General features: G+C 43.5%; 1 protein-coding gene across 2 annotated transcripts in view; it reads left to right on the top strand.

Moving 5' to 3' along the window:
* The window catches only part of COPS4 (COP9 signalosome subunit 4), a 31,365-nt gene that overhangs the window by 1,111 nt on the left and 12,092 nt on the right, over nt 1–18,162 (top strand). For both annotated transcript variants that reach the window (XM_004590602.4, XM_004590603.3), the window contains exons 2-4: nt 12,607–12,686; nt 14,694–14,845; nt 16,422–16,525. In XM_004590602.4, coding sequence (XP_004590659.1) covers nt 12,607–12,686; nt 14,694–14,845; nt 16,422–16,525 — 336 coding nt within the window. The remainder of the gene's footprint in view (nt 1–12,606; nt 12,687–14,693; nt 14,846–16,421; nt 16,526–18,162) is intronic.

The raw sequence follows: 18,162 nt of genomic DNA, 5'->3' as shown, positions 1-18,162 counted from the left end.
TTCTGTTTTTAAAAGTGTAGGCTGTACTGTCTTTTCTCTGGCAAATGTAAAGGCAGCTGTGTGTAACACGTTTATTCCCTTTGTGCCTCATTTTCTTACCGGGGAAAGTGACATAATGGTAGGACTTCGCTCTGAAGTGGCCCAGGACAAAGATGAGTATGTGTGTATAGGAGGGAAAATGGAGTTTATGGAAATACAGAATGAAAGTATGAATTTATTTTGGTGCAAAAGTTTTTGGGTGAATGATTTTTGTTCATAATATGTGGAAAATGTGTGCTATAAAGATTGCATGGACTTCGAAAATATTTAGCGCCCAGATAGATTCATACTTTTAATTCCATTTTTCATGAACTTTTTGAAGTACCTTTGCATCTTTATTGTCCTGTTATCACTTGGGACAGTACTTGACCCAGAGGAAAGTGTCCTGGCATTGTTGTTCGTGTGTTAAGCAGTCACTGAGTAGGCCCTGACTTCCCCAAGGGTTGGACATAAGTCGAAGACAGCTTGCTGGCTAATTCCCTTTTTCCATTTGGCTTAAAGTCACAGAGCTTGTATTTCTCCCTGTGCTTGCTTTAGTTTTGATTTTGTTGAATAAAAAGTAAGTGTGTTTGTTATTAGAAGACAGAACTTTCTAAGTACTTGTTTAATTCTGGAACTTCCATGTTACTTCCTTGGTTTAGAACTGGGGATAACCAGCAAAACCTATCTTGTAAGGTGCTTCTGTCACTTGTCACTGAACGAGAGAAAGGGATGTTCATCAACTTACTGCTTCTCAAGATTCTATGTACTGACGAGGCTGTTTGCTGTCCTGGGCTTGTGTACGGACAGTCAGTTGGCAGCTCTGCTGCCACCCCACATATCTGGCTGTTGTCGGGATTTTCCTTTCTGCACACCTCTCATTCAGTGATTTAACTAAGGCTTTCTTTTATGACTTTGAGTGGAAGCCATAAACTCCTAGGGTTCCTGGGTAGTCTCACATTTATTCTGCTGTGCTGATCTTCTCGAGGAGGGAAATGAGTCTGCAACTACATCTTTTTTTTCCCCATTAATTAATGTATTTATTTTCATCTTATTTGAAGGACAGAGAGAGACAGAGACAAATATCTTTCATTTGTGTTTTGTTTGTGTTAAAGATTTATTTGTTTTTATTGGAAAGGCAGATGTAGAGAGAGAAGAAAAGTCAGACAGAAAGATCTTCATCTGCTGGTTCACTTCCCAAGTGGCAGTGGCTGGAGCTGAGCTGATCTAAAGACAGGAGCCAGGAGCCTCTTCCAGGTCTCCTGTGCAGGTGCAGGGTCCTAAGGCTTTGGACCATCTTGTACTGCTTTACCAAGCTACAAGCAGGGATCAGGATGGGATGTAGAGCAATCAAGACATGAATCAACACTCCTATGGATTCTCAGTGTTTGTAAGGTGAGGATTTAGCCTTTGAGCCATTGAGCCATTGTGTCAGGCCCTAGATCTTTTGCTTGTTTGTTTATTCACTCTCCAGATACCTGCAGTAACCAGGGCTGGGCCAGCTGTAGGCTGCAGCCAGAAGTTCAGAATTCCATCCAAATTTCCCACTGGGGTGGCGAGGACTCACATACTTGGGCCATCATAATCAGGCACTGCCTTACCAGGTGCCAGTGAAGAGAAATCTTCATCAGAAGTGGAGTAGCAGGGACTGAGCTCACACCAGGCCCTCTGGGAACGGGGTGAGAGCTACCCAAGCTGTCGCCTCAGCTGCTGGGCCGAATAGCCACCCCATGCTGCCACCTTTTTAAGGACAAAAGTTAGAAGTGTAAAGGGCCATGGACAGAGAAAGGTATGAAGCCATCACTTTAACATTCTACCATTTGGGCTTATGGGTGACTGAGAGCCATTACCGCCTTAAGTAGCAGCAATTTTCAGAAGTAGTTAGAGCTACTTTCTGAAAATAGTCTTGGCCTTGCCCTTAGCTATATCTGTTCCTGGCTGGGTAGGAAGGTGTCAGGATGTTTATCCTCAGAACAGAATAGTTCTGCCAGCGGTATGTTTTATGAAAGAAATACTTTTGGATTGTAGCAGTGATTATAGGGTTTCAGAGCTGGGTAACAAAGGCTGCTGTATTAAAGAATGGTGGAGTACACTAGTTTCCCAAAATATTGATACTGTATGTTCCTAGGGGTTGGCCAGATATCTGTAACTGTCATTTGGTGTTAGTTGAATCTGTGAATAGACAGGAGCAGAGCTTGGTTTTGAACCTAGGGTTGCTTTTTTGTCTGTATTACAAATGCTTTTCTATAGAATCAGCACAACTGCCTAAAGTTGATAAAATAAATTAGCTGGGCCCAATTAGCTCATCTGCCCCCTGCAAGTGAAATCAGTATGAAGAACACTCAAACAACTGAAAATCTGCACACCATATGATCCAGCAATAGCACTCCTAGGAATATATCCAAAACACCTGTTACATGAGAAACCAACATGCACCCCTGTGTTCATAGCGGCACAATCAATAATTGCAAAAACTGGGAAGCAGCCGAAATGCCCATCAACAGAAGACTGGATAAGAAAGCTGTGGTTCATTTACTCCATGGAATACTACTCAGCTATTAAAAAAAAAGAAATGCAATCTTTGTGGTCAAATGGGCCCAACTGGAAGCCATTATGCTAAGGGAAATGAGCCAATCCCAAAAGGTTAGATACCACGTTTGCCTTAATTTAAGATGAAATGAGGTCAATCTGAAAAATAATACCTGTAAATTGTAATATCATTTCAATCTCTAACAGCCTTACATGCAATAAGATATTGTGATGTAATCAATGAACCAACAATCAATGTGAGTGCTGGGATTCTATAATGGTGCCTGTTCAGGTCCTGGCTGCTCCACATCTGATTCAGTTCCCTGTTTGTGGCCTGGGAAAGCAGTTGAGGATGGCCCAGTGCCTTGGTAGCCTGCACATGCATGGGAGACCTGTAAGAAGCCCCTGGCTTCAGATCAGCTCATTTCCATTTGGGGAATGAACCAGAGGGTATAAGATCTTTGTCTCTCCTCTCTGTACATCTGTCTCCTCCGCCACACACCAGTTAAATAAATCTTTAAAAAAATTTAGCCATATGAGAAGAATTTTTGCAGATTTATAGGATGTTTTTTTCTTTATTTTTTCAATTTTTAAATTTGTAGAAAAGATTTATTTATTTACTTGAAAGAGTTCCAAGAAGATATTGCGAGACAGAGATCTCTCAGCTTCTGGTTCCCTTCCTGAATGGCTGCAGCAGTTAGAGGCTGGGCCAGGTTGGGGCCAGATTGGAGTCAGGAGCTTCTGGGTCTCGCATGTGGATGCTGGAGCCCAGCCCTTGGATTATCCCCTGTATTTTCCCAGATGCATTAACAAGAAGCTTGATAGAAACAGGACCCATATGGAGTGCTGGCATCACATGTGGCACCAATCTTGTTAAGCCATGGTGCCAGCCACTTTTCGTCTTTTAATGGAGTGAGAGAGTTGAGAGAGAGGGAGGGATGGAGAGAGAGAGAGTTTTCCATTCACGAGGCCAGCAGCCAATAATTCTCTGATTCTCCCATGTAGTTGACAGAGTCCCACCTTTTGAGTCCTCTGCCTCCCAGGAAGCATCAACTGGAAACTAGATTGGATACAGAGTAGCGGGGACTCAGATTGGCATTCCCATAGGCTGCTGTTTGTGCCTTTTATGCATGGTGTTGATTGTCCCATATAAAACTTCAGAGGGGGCCACAACAGCCAGAGCAGAGCTGGTCCAAAGCCGGGATCCAGGAGATTCTTCCAAGAATTCTATGTTGGTGCAAGAGCCCAAGGCCTTGGTGCATTTTCCACTGCTTTCCCTAGGCCTTTAGCGGGGAGCTGGATGGAAGTGAAGCATCAGGGACATGAACTAATATGCACTGGAGATGCTGGTGCTGCAGGCAAAGGATTAGCTTGCTGTGCCACTGTGTCAGCCCCAGATAAGAGCTTTTTAATAATAGAGTTGTAAAAAGTGGAGAATATATGTAGACACAATGGGAGATAGACTATGTAAGTTCAAAGACCCTTTCCTAATTAGATTTTCCAGTTCTGTGTTAGCCTTGCTCCTCCACCACCACCAATGTTAGTTGGTCTCACCTCCAGACTCAAAGCTAGCACACTGATACTTACAGTTTTAAACCCTTTAAGAAGTAGATGATGTTAGTTGCATTACATGAGAGAAGGAAGGACAGAGGTGAGCTTGCAGTTGGTAAAGCCAGAACACAGCCTGTGGCCTCTTGTCTCAGTGTCCTTCACTCTGTAAACACATCTGTCTTGGCAGCGATCTGTGCCACTTTTCAGCTCATAATTTTTTTTATCTAGACTGCCAGTTTTCCTCTTCCACTCTTTTCCATTATCACAAAATTTAAATGTTTAGAAAGTAAAGAGTGACTTCACTAAGGTGTGTTTTTTTTAAATTATTATAAATTTATTTTTGATGCTGTTTGCATAGTTAAGGATGCATGCCTGTGTGGACCACTCATTAGGGTGTGGAGTGTCAAGGAATGGAGCAAAGTGGATGAGACGTCTGCCTCCAATCTCCATTTTTCTTCCTGCATTTGGAGAAAATGGGGAGGAAAGGGGAGAGGGCCAATCCCAGCAGCCCAAATATGTCACTACCCTGAGATGGGGAAGGCCACCTGATGTCATCCCAGGGTCCCAGATATGGAGCATGTTCTGAGGGTAATGCTTAAGTGGCTTCAGTAGTTTTGGGATGCTGTTGATTTTGTTGTTCCAAGGTTGAGGAAATCTTTTTAAGGTCCGTTGGCTGACACAGTCCACCTTAGACTTTCCATTTGCCCAGATACTTGCTGTCAAAGTTTTTGGGAGAGCTGTCCAGTTTGTCCTGCCCTCCTTGGTACTAGACGTCCTCTGCAGGCCTCAGTGACCTACTTGTCATGTCCTCCATGTGCATCTAGGCATGCTGTCTGTTGTACAAACTTCAACAACCAAGTAGACCCAGTTCTGACACATGCACTCCATGGTTAGACCACAGATCCCGTGATTTTCCCTGTAGATGGAGTTTAGAGTCCAGTGGTCCAGACCCTGTCTGCCGGTGTGCCTGTGTCTGCCCTCACATGTCTTTAAAAATGAAAAAAAAAAAAAAAGGCAGCTGTGCTGGCACACTAGTACAGTTAACACAAATTTGGCATTAACCAGGCCTAGGATGCTCGCCAGCTACTAGCTGCTTTTCTCCCAGCAGTGTAACACTAGCCTAGGTACAACGCAACCCAGGCAGTTGCCTACAGCTGGGGTAAAAGATGTATTTTTCTCCCCAAAATTTTGTTAGCACTTTCATAATTTTTATGATTTTTGTCCTTAATTTTTTGCAGCTTTATTATGATGTGTCTGTGGATGTGTTTTTAATGATCTATGTCAGCTCTGAGAAACTATTTACAAACCTAGTGACTTATAACAATAGTTTTTTTTTATTTAAATGAAATTCTGTAGGTTGACTGAGTTCTTTTTTCTTTTTAAGAAAAGGTTTATTGACTTATTTTATTTGAAAGACAGAGTGACAGAAAGAAGAGATTTATTCCATCTGCTGCTTCACTCTTGAGATGCCCACAACATCTGGGGTTACCCTAGGCGAAAGCCAGGAATCAGAAACTCCATCTGGGTCTCCTATGTGAGTGGCAGGGGACCAAGCACTTGAGCCGTCATCTGCTGCCTCCCAGGCATGTTGGCAGAAAGAAGTATGTGGTAACTAGTATTTTAGTGGACTCTCCAGTATGGCATGTGGGCGTCCCAAGCAGAAATTTCACCTACTATGTCACAACAGCTACCGCCAATGATTCTTTTCTGTTCCACGTGGTCTTGACTCCAAATGGACTCATACGTGTCTCTGCAGTTGCCTTCAGGAGAGGTAGGCAGCTTGGCCTCTGTGGTTTGGCTGGCCTGTTGGCTGGGGCAGTGCAGGTAATTTGGCTACATAGCTTATTGGCCAGTAGGTTAGTCTGGCCAGTAAGTTCATGCCACTGTGCTGGCCCCAGAGAGATATCTTCCACCTGCTGGTTCCCTCCCCAAATGATCACAGTGGCTGGCACTGAACCAGCCTGAATCCAGGGGCTGTGAGCTGCCTCTGGGTCTCCCACATGGGTTTAGGATCCAGCAGAAAGCTGGATCAGCAGTGGAGCAACCAGGACTCAAACTGGCACCTATATAGGGTGCTAGCACTGCGGGCAGAGGCTTAATGTGCTCGCCACTGCGCCAGCCCCAATTTTAACTCTTAAATTTTATTTATGTGCAAGGCAGAGAGATCTCATTCACTAATGCACTTACAAGTTCCTGCAAGTTGGAACAGGACGAAGACAAAGTCTAGAGTCCACAATTCAGTTTGGGTCTCAAATACTTGAGGCATCGCCTGTTGTCTCATGATCTGCATTGGCAGGATGTTGCAGTTGAGAGCGGAGGAGGTACTCAAACCTTGGCACCTCTCCTGTGGCTTGTAGATGAGCTTACCTGCTGTACTAAACATACCCCTAAAATCTACCTTTTTTTTTTTTTTTAAGATTTGTTTATTTGAAAGACACAGAGATGCAGAAAGACGTCCCATTTACTGGTTCGCTCCCCAAATGGCCACAACAGCCAAGTTTGTATCAGGCTAAATCCAGAAACCAGGAACTTCATCCTGATTTCCCACACGAGTGGTAAAGGACCAGGCACTTGGTCCGTCTTTTGAAACTTTCCCAGGTGTATTAGCAGGGATGCTGACTTAAAAATGCGGCAGCCAGGACCTGAACTGATAGTTTCATTTGGGATGCCAACATTGCAAGCGGCAGCTTAATTTGATGTGCCAAAATGCTGGCCCCTAAACTCTACTACTTGATGTGAAAAGCTGTCATGTCATGTTTCAAAGGGACCTGGAGGCAGGCAGTGAGACTACTATGGCCATTTCTTATAAATACCCCATCACATTATCCTGAATGAGCTCCCCTACTTTCTTTTTTTTTTTTATTTCTTTCTTTTTTTTTTTTTTTTAAGATTTTATTATTGGAAAGCCGGATATACAGAGAGGAGGAGAGACAGAGAGGAAGATCTTCCATCCGTTGTTTCACTCCCCAAGTGAGCCGCAACGGGCCGGTGCTGCGCCGATCCGAAGCCGGGAACCTGGAACCTCTTCCGGGTCTCCCACGCGGGTGCAGGGTCCCAATGCATTGGGCCGTCCTCGACTGCTTTCCCAGGCCACAAGCAGGGAGCTGGATGGGAAGTGGAGCTGCCGGGATTAGAACCAGCGCCCATATGGGATCCCGGGGCTTTCAAGGCGAGGACTTTAGCCGCTAGGCCACGCCGCCGGGCCCTCCCCTACTTTCTTGTATTAATGGGTTGGATTCTTTCGTCTGTCCCAGGAAGTTTTCAGCAGTTTGTCTTTATTTTAATTTTTATTTAAATATTTATTTATTTGAAAGGCAGAATGACAGCTCTTCCATCCACTGGCTCACTCGCCATATGACCATAACAAACTAGGTCTGGGCCAGGCCAAAAGCAGGAGTTAAAAACTCCATTGTGGTTTCTTACTTGAATGACAGAGGCCCGAGTACTTGGGCCATCATCTACTGCCTTCTCACATGCATTGGTAGAAACCTGGGTTGGAAGTGGAACAGCCAGGGCTCCAACTTGGGATGCTAGCTTAACCTGCTGTGCCACAATACCAACTGATGTTTGGTCTTAGTATTTTGTATTTCTGTAATTGTAGTAGTTCTTTTTTCGTCTTTTTTTAAGATTTGTTTTTTATATGAAAGGCAGATTTGGCAGATTTACAGAGAGAAGGAAACACAGAGAGATCTTCCATCCATTGGTTCACTCCCCAAATGGCTGCAATGGCCAGAGCTGAGCTGATCAAAGCCATCAGTCAGGAGCTTCTTCTGAATCTCCTGTATGGGAGCAGGGGCACAAGGACTTGAGCCTTCCTGTGCTGCTGTTCAAGTTCATAAGCAGGGAGCTGGATGGGAAGTGGAGCAGCTGGAACTAGAACTGGTACACATACGGGAAGGTGACTGAAGATTGGTGTGCTAAGCCAACATGTCAGCTTGGTTCTGTATTTCAAACTAAGTTTTTTTACGGTTCCTAGTTTTTGCCGAATCTTAAAGTGTGTCTATCTCTGTGAACATACCAATCATAATTGTACCATAATCTTGTAACTCCAGTATCTGAAGTCCCAGATCAATGCTGTCATCTGTTGCTTTTGGTGATGCTAGCTCATATTGTCATGTGCCTTATTAGTTTGTTAGGTAAATTATTTGAACTACGTATTTAAAACGCAGTGGAGATCGGGGATGCTGTTCTCTCAGAGAGGGTTTTCATTTCCTTCTACCAGGTACCACAAGTGGTCTGGGACCAAGTTCTCAGTAGGTTCGGTTTGGCGAGGTGATCTGTAGAATAGAATCTGTAACCTTACCTCCAACGTGTTCCCTCCTTTGGCAGGCAAGAAACTTGACTCTCTTTAGACCAGCTGTATTGGTGAGAAGCTGCAACTTGTCTGTCAGTGTTTCTGGCAGATAGGAAGAGATGCTCCAACCAGAGCCCACTGCTCTTCCTTCCCTGAGTCCTCCCGTGCCTCACCTGCCTCTGTAGTTGGAAGCCGTGATTCATTCTGCTGTGCTCTTCACCATTTCACTTTCCTGTTGGGGTTTTATACTGTTTATAAAAATATTTACTTATTTGTGTTTGATGTGTAGGGCAGGTTTGGGACCACCGATGATTCACTCCCCAAGTGAGCCGCCGCAACGGCTGGTGCTGCGCCAATCCAATGCCGGGAACCAGGAACCTCTTCCAGGTCTCCCACGTGAGTGCAGGGTCCCAAGGCTTTGGGCTGTCCTCGACTGCTTTCCCAGGTCACAAGCAGGGAGCTGGATGGGAAGTGGAGCTGCCGGGATTAGAACCAGCGCCCACATGGGATCCCAGGGCATTCAAGGCGAGGACTTTAGCCGCTAGGCCACGCCGCCGGGCCCTGGGACCACCCACATTTCATATTCAAGTCCCAACACCTTTTTTTTGATGTATTTATTTTTATTAGAAAGGCAGATTTTTTCCCATTTTTTAATTAAATTTATTCATTAATTACATTGTGTTGTAATTTCATAGGAACTGGGATTCTCCCCACACTTCCCCACACCCTCCCCCATGGTGGGTTCCACCACCCTGTTGTGTAATCATAGTTCAAGTTCAGTTGAGATTCCCTCTTAGCAAGCATATGCCAAGCATAGAGTCCAGCAAATTATAGTCCAGTCAAGTCCAACTACTTATTGGGGAGACCCTCTCTGGTCTGAGGGCAGAGCCAGCAGAATATCATCCTGATCAAATAAAAGCACTAACATATTATCAGCAACAATTAACATCGTTATGGAATTAATTGACATAGTATTGAGCAACCAACATGTTAAAAATAAATGCGATTTCTTAACCACATTCTGTGACCACCCCATTCACAAAAGGCAGATTTTTACAGAGAGAAAGAGACAGAGAAAGATATCTTGTCCGGGCCCGGCGGCATGGCCTAGCGGCTAAAGTCCTTGCCTTGAACGCCCCAGGATCCCATATGGGCGCCGGTTCTAATCCCAGCAGCTCCACTTCCCATCCAGCTCCCTGCTTGTGGCCTGGGAAAGCAGTTGAGGACGGCCCAAAGCTTTGGGACACTGCACACGTGTGGGAGACCCGGAGGAGGTTCCAGGTTCCCGGCTTCGGATCGGCACAGCACCAGCCCATTGCGGCTCACTTGGGGAGTGAATCATCAGATGGAAGATCTTCCTCTCTGTCTCTCCTCCTCTGTGTATATCTGGCTGTAATAAAATGAATAAATCTTTAAAACAAAATTCACACCAATTGACCAAGATGCAAAACACGGGAAAAAAAAAAAAAGATATCCTGTCCGCTGGCTCACTCCCCAAGTGGCCGCAATGGCCAGAACTGAGCTAATCCAAAGCCAGGAGCCAGAAGCTTCTTCCGGGTCTCCCACCCAGTTGCAGGATCCCAAGGCTTTGGGCTGTCCTCTACTGTTTTCCCAAGCCACAAGCAGGGAGCTGGGTGTGAAGTGGAACAACTGGAATGTGGACCTGTGCCCATATGGGATCCCAGTGCTTGCAAGGAGAAAATTTAGCTGCTGAGCTGTTGTGTCAGGCCCTTTATTTTCATTTGAAAGGCAGGGTTAGAGAGAGAGAGAGAGAGAGAGACAGAAAGAGAAATCTGTCATCTGCTGGTTACTCCCCAAGTGACTGCAATGGCCAGAGCTGGGCTGTGCTAAAGTCAGGATTCTGGAACTCTGTCCATGTCTCCAAAGTCGATGACAGGGTCCACGCACTTGGGCCACCTTCTACTGCTTTTTTGATACATTTGCTGGATTAGAAGTGGAGCAGCTGAGACTTGAACCATGCTCAAAGGGTTACCAGCTTTCCAGCTGGTGGCTTAACCTACTGTGTGTGCTACAATACTGTGCTACAATTTTATGCTGTTGAATTTTTGTTGTGTTGATTTCAGCTTTTTATGTTGGTTATTTTAAAAGGATTTTTTTTTTCAGATTTATTTTTATTTGAAAGCTAAATTTTACAGAGAGAGGAAAGACAGAGCAGAGGTCTTCCGTCTGTTGGTTCACTCCCCAAATGGCCACAATGACCAGAGCTGAGCTGGTATTTGAAGCCAGGAACTAGAAGCTTCTTCTGGGTCTCCCACGTGGGTGCAGGGTCCCAAGGCCTTGGGCCATCACTTCTGCTTTTCCAGGCCATAAGTAGTGAGCTAGATTGAAGTGGAGTGGTTGGGTCACAAACTGGTGTCAATATGGGATGCTGGCACTAGCATGTGAAAGATTAATGTGCTGTGCCACTGTGGGGGCGCTTTAAATTTTTTTCTTTTTTTTTTTTTGATGGGGGGGAAGGGAGAGTTCATCTAGTCACCTATGCTGTAAGTGGAAGACCGTTTAATGTGTAGTTGTAGCCCTCATTTTGATCCTAATTAAGGAATGTGGTGTATTTTTTGTGTATCACATGAAATTTTGCTTTTGTATTTTATTTGCCAAGAAACCAGGAATTGAACCTTTGCTCATAGACATAATAGATGCTTAATAATTTGTTGATGCTAAATGAATACAAATGTAAGGTGATTTATAATGAAATTTATCCCCTATCCTATGCTTTTTAGTTTGTTGTTTTGAATCTTTTTTTTTTTTTTAAGATTATTTTTATTTGAGAGTTACAGAGAGGGAGAAACGCAGACAGAAATCTTGCATCTGCTGGCTCACTCTTCAAATGGTTGCTGCAGCCAGAGCTGTTCTAATCTGAAGCCAGGAGCTTCTTCTAGGTCTCCCACATGAGTGCAGGGACCCAAGACCTTGTGCTGTGTTTTGTTTACCGGGGTCATTAGCAGGGAGTTGGGTCAGCAGTGGAGTAGCCAAGACTTGAAATGGCACACATATGGGATGCTGGCACTAAAGGTGGAGGTTTAAGATACCACTGTGCAGCATCAGCCCAGCTATTTTAAATCTCACGTGGTCATGGGTATTAGGTCAGATACTGCTTAGAACTGAATGTAAATAAAGAGTAAGTAGGCTGATAGCGTAATGGGTGCCCTATTCATGCAAATGCTTTGCTGGAGTTTATTTTGTATGCTTGGACACATTCAATATCTAATATTTGATTTAATTCAATCTCTAGTGTTTGGTTTATTGCCTAGTCAACATTGTACTATTGTTAGTGACTATATTCATTAAGTTCACAAGAGGAAAAGGCTTTGGGTCATGTTAGGTAGTGGATTTCTGTGTTTGTATAATAAAAAGTCAAAGGGACTATAGTTTATCTTGTAAGACAGTAGAAAGGAAATTTACATTTTACTTTAAATGCAACACTAAAAGTTTAAAGAAAAAATGATACCGTATGTTTTACAACTTAGAGTTTGATCCATTCCTTTTTATGATGGATTTGAATACTTAAAATTTGGTAAACATAACTGAAATCTAGATGAAATAACATCTTAGAATTATAAATTTAATGGTTCTTATGGACTGGGAATTAATGTGTATGTATAATGTGTGTATTACATATATGTAATGAATCAGGATAAATAGACTTGAATAAATACAATCAAAGTTAGGGTTGAAAATGAGTAAGTGCACCTTAGTGTTTGCATTGGAAAATATAGTGCCCTCTGAACATTTTTTTTCAAGAATTTTGTTTTCATTTTTTTTTTCTTCATTTTTGACAATATTTACATAGTTAGGGCAAAAAGGTTCAAGGGCTAAAGGAAAGTGGGTAAACTATTATTTCCAAATTATTATTGTTTTTTTTCCTGTATCCGGGTGTTTTCATTTTCTTTGTAAGGGGGAGAGAGAGATGTTTGATTCTCTGTTCCAATCTCCAAGTGTTTGTAACAGCCCAGGGCTAGGCCAGGCTGAAGCCTCATGAACTCAGTTGAGGTTTCCTGTGTTGATGGTGGGAACCCAAGTACTTGAACTATTACCTGATGCTTCCTAGGGTGCATATTAGCAGGAAACTGGAATCAAATGGAACCAACTCAAACTCAGCTACTCTGGTATGGAATGTGTGTAACCCAAGCAAAGTCTCAATCACCATACCAGGTGCCCACACTGAACATTATTTTTATTTGGTATTGTTTTAGGTATCGTCAGATCCTGGAAAAAGCAATTCAGTTATCTGGGGCAGAACAACTAGAAGCCTTGAAAGCTTTTGTGGAAGCAAGTAAGTGGGATGGAAATTCCTTATTTTTTGCTATGTGCCAGCTACTGTCTAAAGTCTTTTATGTAATTTTACTGCATTTAAGGTTTAAATAGCCTTGTGAGATAAATGGTATTTTAATGTTACAGTTGAGGAAACTGAAGAACAGAGAAGATTGTGTATTTTTTTTTTTTTAAGATTCCTTTATGTATTTTGAAGGAATTGGAGAGACAGAGAAAGAGCTTTCATCTGCTCGTTCACTCCCCAGATGGCTGCTGTGGCCAGCACTGGAGCCAGGTGCTTCATCCTGGTCTCACAGGGCTAGCATGGGCCCAAACACTTGGGCATCTTCTGTTGTTTTTTCCTAGGTACACTAGGTGTTGCATCAGAAGTGGGACAACAAGGACACAAGCTGGCACCCATGTTTGGGTGCTGGTGTTGCAGGTGGTGGGTTTACCTGCTGTACCACAGCACCAATCTTCCTTCCCCTGTTTAAAAAGATTTATTTATTTGAAGTACTGTTGCATACAAGAGAAGGGGAGATATCTTCCATCTTCTGGCTCATTCCCTAAGAGACCAAAACACCAGGGCTGGCGCTGCCCAAAGTTAAAAGCCAGGGGCTTCCTCTGAGTCTCTCACATGAGTGGCCCAAGTACTTTGGTCATCTTGCAGGGCCCTTAGCAGGGAGCTAGATCAGAAGCAGAGATGTTGGGACACAAATCAGCACTCACATGGGATGCTGGCATGGCTTAATCCTCCCACCACACTGCTGGCCCCAAGTTTCTTGAACTGTGTAATTGGAAGTGGACTGTGTGACATTGGTGGTTTCTTTGTTAACCAAATATAGTTAATATCTCATAGGTGTCTATAATAATGCTAACATATCTAGTATTGATTCAAGTTCATGTTTTTCAAATGTGCTCACTTATTATATTCATTTATTTGAAAGGTAGAGATAGACTGGCTGACTCCTAAATTATCTAGAACAGCAAGGGCTGGCCTAGACAGAGGTCAGGAGCCTGAGATTCAGTTCAGCTCTCCCATGTGGCTGATAGAGACACAAGTCCTCGAGCCGTCATCTTCTACCTCCCTCCCAGGGCGTGAATTATAAATGTAGTTGAACTTGGGCCCGGCGACGTGGCCTAGCGGCTAAAGTCCTCGCCTTGAATGCCCCGGGATCCCATATGGGCGCCGGTTCTAATCCCGGCAGCTCCACTTCCCATCCAGCTCCCTGCTTGTGGCCTGGGAAAGCAGTCGAGGACGGCCCAATGTATTGGGACCCTGCACCCGCGTGGGAGACCCGGAAGAGGTTCCAGGTTCCCGGCATTGGATCGGCGCAGCACCGGCCCGTTGTGGCTCACTTGGGAGTGAAACATCGGATGGAAGATCTTCCTCTCTGTCTCTCCTCCTCTCTGTATATCCGGCTTTCCAATAATAAAAATAAAATCTTTAAGAAAAAAAAAAGAAATGTAGTTGCTGGGAATCAAACCAGCCGCTGGATATGAGACACAGGTTTCCCAACCAGCAACTTAACTGCTGTGCCGCACGTCTGCCCCTTTGTTTATCATTAGGAAAGTGCACATGGCACCAAGTGTGCTGGCACTGCGTGCTTTATTTAAATTTCATTAAAATTATATCACTATTTTCTTCTTTTACTTTTCTGAAGCTGGGTGGGATGTAAGTACATAAATAAGAATCCAGTGTTTCCATGCCTTCAAGTTGTGGAAAAGTAAGAGAAAGGAACAGTATAAAAATGTCAGCTGGTGAACACAAACTTTTCCCTGACATTTCTTTTGCTTAGAGAAGTCATGGCATTTTTGCTGTTTTGGTGCAGTCAAAATATAATCAAGTAGATCAACATAAGGAAGATTATGTGACAGTGTAAAATGATTGGGGTATGGAATTCTTGGAATGTTGCATTGAAGATTACGCTAATCCAGGTTGTTTCTAGTGTTAATTTTTAGGTGAGGATTGATTGCTTTGTGCAGTTTATGACTTGCTCATGTTTTCTGTGTCTTTCTGTGAAACAAGTGGTAAATGAGAACGTGAGCCTCGTGATCTCACGGCAGTTGCTGACGGATTTCTGCACACATCTGCCTAGCCTGCCTGATGGCACAGCCAAAGAAATCTATCACTTTACCTTGGAAAAGATCCAGCCCAGAGTCATTTCATTTGAGGAGCAGGTAACAATCTACAACTGTGTGGGTTTGTTGTTGTTATTATTTCCATGATACCATTTTGTAGGTATATGGATTCTCCCTTCCTCTTACTTCCTCCCACCATTTCCCTCTGTACGATTGCAATAGATAACCCTTAAGTAATAGTTATTTAGTTTGACATTCTGCTATTTAAGTGTGTCATGGTATTGCAGGTATAAGCTGTAGTAGAAAATCTGGTATCAAGGCATATTTAACAGTTTCATTGGGACTCCTCGTGTTATTTGGGAGTGGGGTGGAGATGCATGCCGCAACATATCTTCAATTCCTAGTGTGCTTGTCTCCATTATACAGTTCATCCATGAGAATATATGTATATACTTGTTTACCAATATGTATGTCTGTTTTGTATTTTGCATGGAGGTTTAATATCAGAGAATGTACTTGGGATAGCAGCAGTTGCTTGGAGAATCTGATACTATTAAATTCTTAATGGAGATAATTGTTCAGTTTCATTTTTGATGAATATGGCAACTAGAATTTAAAAAAAAATAATGATTTTGTTTTTTGAGCAGTAGAATTACACAGAGATGAGGGAGAAACAGAAAGAGATCTTCCGCTTGCTGACTTATTCCCCAAATGGCAGCAATGGCAGTGCTTAGGCTCGGGAGAGGCCAGGAGCCAGGAGCTTCATCTGGGTCTTCTACATAGGTGCAGGGGTCCGAGCACTTAGGCCATCTTCCACTGGTTTCCCGAACACATTAGTAAGCAGCCAAATTGGCGGTGGGATACAAGCCAGAGACCATACGAGATGCCATGTCATAGGTGGTAGCTTAGCGTAACACAGTGTGTTAATCATCATTTGACAGATAAAATGTATTAAACAGGAGGATGTTGGTAGCTCCACCTGACATTTGCTCATATATTAAAATTTTATTTTTCAAGTCAAATATTCTAAAAAGTTGTGTAAAGTAAGTATAGGGGCGGCATAGTGGTGCAGCAGACTACCTCTGCCTTGTAGCATTGGCATGTGTTATGGGTACTGGTCTGTGTTCTGGCTGCTCTCTGCTTATGGCTTGGGAAGGCTGAGTAGGATGACGATGGCCCAAGTCCCTGGGCTCGTGTACCAACGTGGGAGACTCAGTAAAGATTCCTGGCTCCCAGCTTTGTATCAGTTCAGTTCCAGCCATTGTGGCCCTTTGGGGTATGAGCCAGGAAGCTCTTCTGTCTCTCCTTCACTCTGTAAAATCTGCCTTTCAAATAGGTAAATCTTAAAAAAAAAAAAAAAAGTCATTATAAAAATTGTTAGACTAAAAACTAGGGAACTACAGCATCATGTTTGTAGAAACATAAAAGCAGAATTTTTAAACATTTTGAAGCATTTAAACTTAGATATTGCCATAACTCACATTGCAGAAATATGTTATCTGTTTACTGCTTTGATGCCATATGAATGCAAAATTCATAAAGAAGTTTGGTTCCTGATAAACTTTCATTTGGTAGTCTGTTGAAAGAGAACATTGTCACAATGAACTAATTTGTCCTCTGTTTTAATTAGGGAGTTCTTGTTGAGATATTTTAACACGTGTGCCTCCTATTGCAGGTTGCTTCCATAAGGCAGCATCTTGCGTCTATATATGAGAAAGAAGAAGATTGGAGAAACGCAGCCCAAGTGTTGGTGGGAATTCCTTTGGAAACAGGACAAAAGTATACTAAATAGTGAATATTGGATGAATATATAAATATAGGATTTATATATATACACACATATAATATTATTGCTTACTCCTATTTTTATTACATGGTAATGCAAGAAACAGATAAAGACGTTAATAAATAAGTTTTGTAGTATGATAGAAGTTGATAAGTGTGACAGAGTAAAGTAAGTGGGGAAAAAGAGAGGATACTGGTATATATCATTAGACTGAGTGGTAGGCTGGTTCTTTTTTTTTTTTTTTTTTTAAAGATTTTTTTATTATTATTGGAAAGCCGGATATACAGAGAGGAGGAGAGACAGAGAGGAAGATCTTCCGTCCGATGTTTCACTCCCCAAGTGAGCCGCAACGGGCCGGTACGCGCCAATCTGATGCCAGGACCAGGAACCTCTTCCGGGTCTCCCACATGGGTGCAGGGTCCCAAAGGCTTGGGCCGTCCTCAACTGCTCTCCCAGGCCACAAGCAGGGAGCTGGATGGGAAGTGGAGACTTGACAGCGGGGAAAGGAAGTGGCTGAGGGCTGTTTGAGGGAAGTGTCTCACCAGGTTCTCAGAGGGGCGGTTAGTACAAAGGCCTTGAGATGAGGGCATGCTTTGAATGTGGGGTTTTTTTTTTTTTGTAAGATTTATTTATTTTTATTGGAAAGTCAGAGTCACAGAGAGGAGAGAGAGAAAGATCTTCCATTTACTGGCTTACACTCCGAGTAGCCGCAGTGACTGGAGCTGAGCCGATCTGAAGCCAGGAGCCAGGAGCTTCTTTGGGGTCTCCTATGTGGATTCAGGGTCCCAAGGCTTTGGGCAGTCCTTGACTGCTTTCCCAGGCCACAAGCAGGGAGCTGGTTGGGAAGCAGGGTCGCTGGGATTAGAACTGGTGCCCATATAGGATTCCCGGCGTGTTCAAGGCAAGGACTTTAGCTGCTCGGCCACTACACCAGGCCTGCCCGCTACTTTTTTTTTTTTTTTTTAGTCTTATTCATGTATGTAAAAGGCAGAGCTATGGAGAGCAAGAGAGGGAGGGAGGGAGGGAGAGGGAAATTAAAAAAAAAAAACAAAAAAACAAAAAACAAAAGGGAGAGAAAGAGATCTTCCATCTGCTGGTTCATTCTTCAAATGGCTGCAGTGGCCAGGACTGGTCAAGACTGAAGCCAGAATCTAGAAGCTTCATCTGGATCTGCCACATGGCCAAAGTTGCCCAAGCACTAGGGCCATTTTCCTCTGCTTTTCCCAGGTCATTAACAGGGAGCTGGATCAGAAGTGGAAAAGCTGGGACTCAAACTCATGTGCATTTGTGATGCAGTGCCACTACACCACACTGATCCCTAGATGGGTTAATTCTTGTCATATCTCCTGTACACTGTCCAATGTTCAGTAGCATCCAGGTCCTCTGCTCCTTAAATACCAGTAATACATGCATGTCTTCTGTGACAGTCAAAATTGTATGTAGGGGCCTGGCACGGTGGCTCAATTGGCTAAGCTTCCCCCTTTAAGTGCTTGGATCCCATGTGGGTGCCAGTTTATGTCTCAGCTGCTCCACTTCCCTTTTAGCTCCCTGGTTGAGGCCTGGAAAGGCAGTAGAGGATGGTCCAAAGCCTTAGGACCCTGCACCTGTGTGTGAAACCAGAAGAAGCTCC

The sequence above is a fragment of the Ochotona princeps genome, chromosome 7 (assembly GCF_030435755.1).
Source record: "Ochotona princeps isolate mOchPri1 chromosome 7, mOchPri1.hap1, whole genome shotgun sequence".
In the NCBI taxonomy this organism is placed as follows: Eukaryota; Metazoa; Chordata; class Mammalia; order Lagomorpha; family Ochotonidae; genus Ochotona; species Ochotona princeps.
Note: the sequence above shows the minus strand (reverse complement) of the source record. Positions and strands in the feature narration are given on the sequence as shown.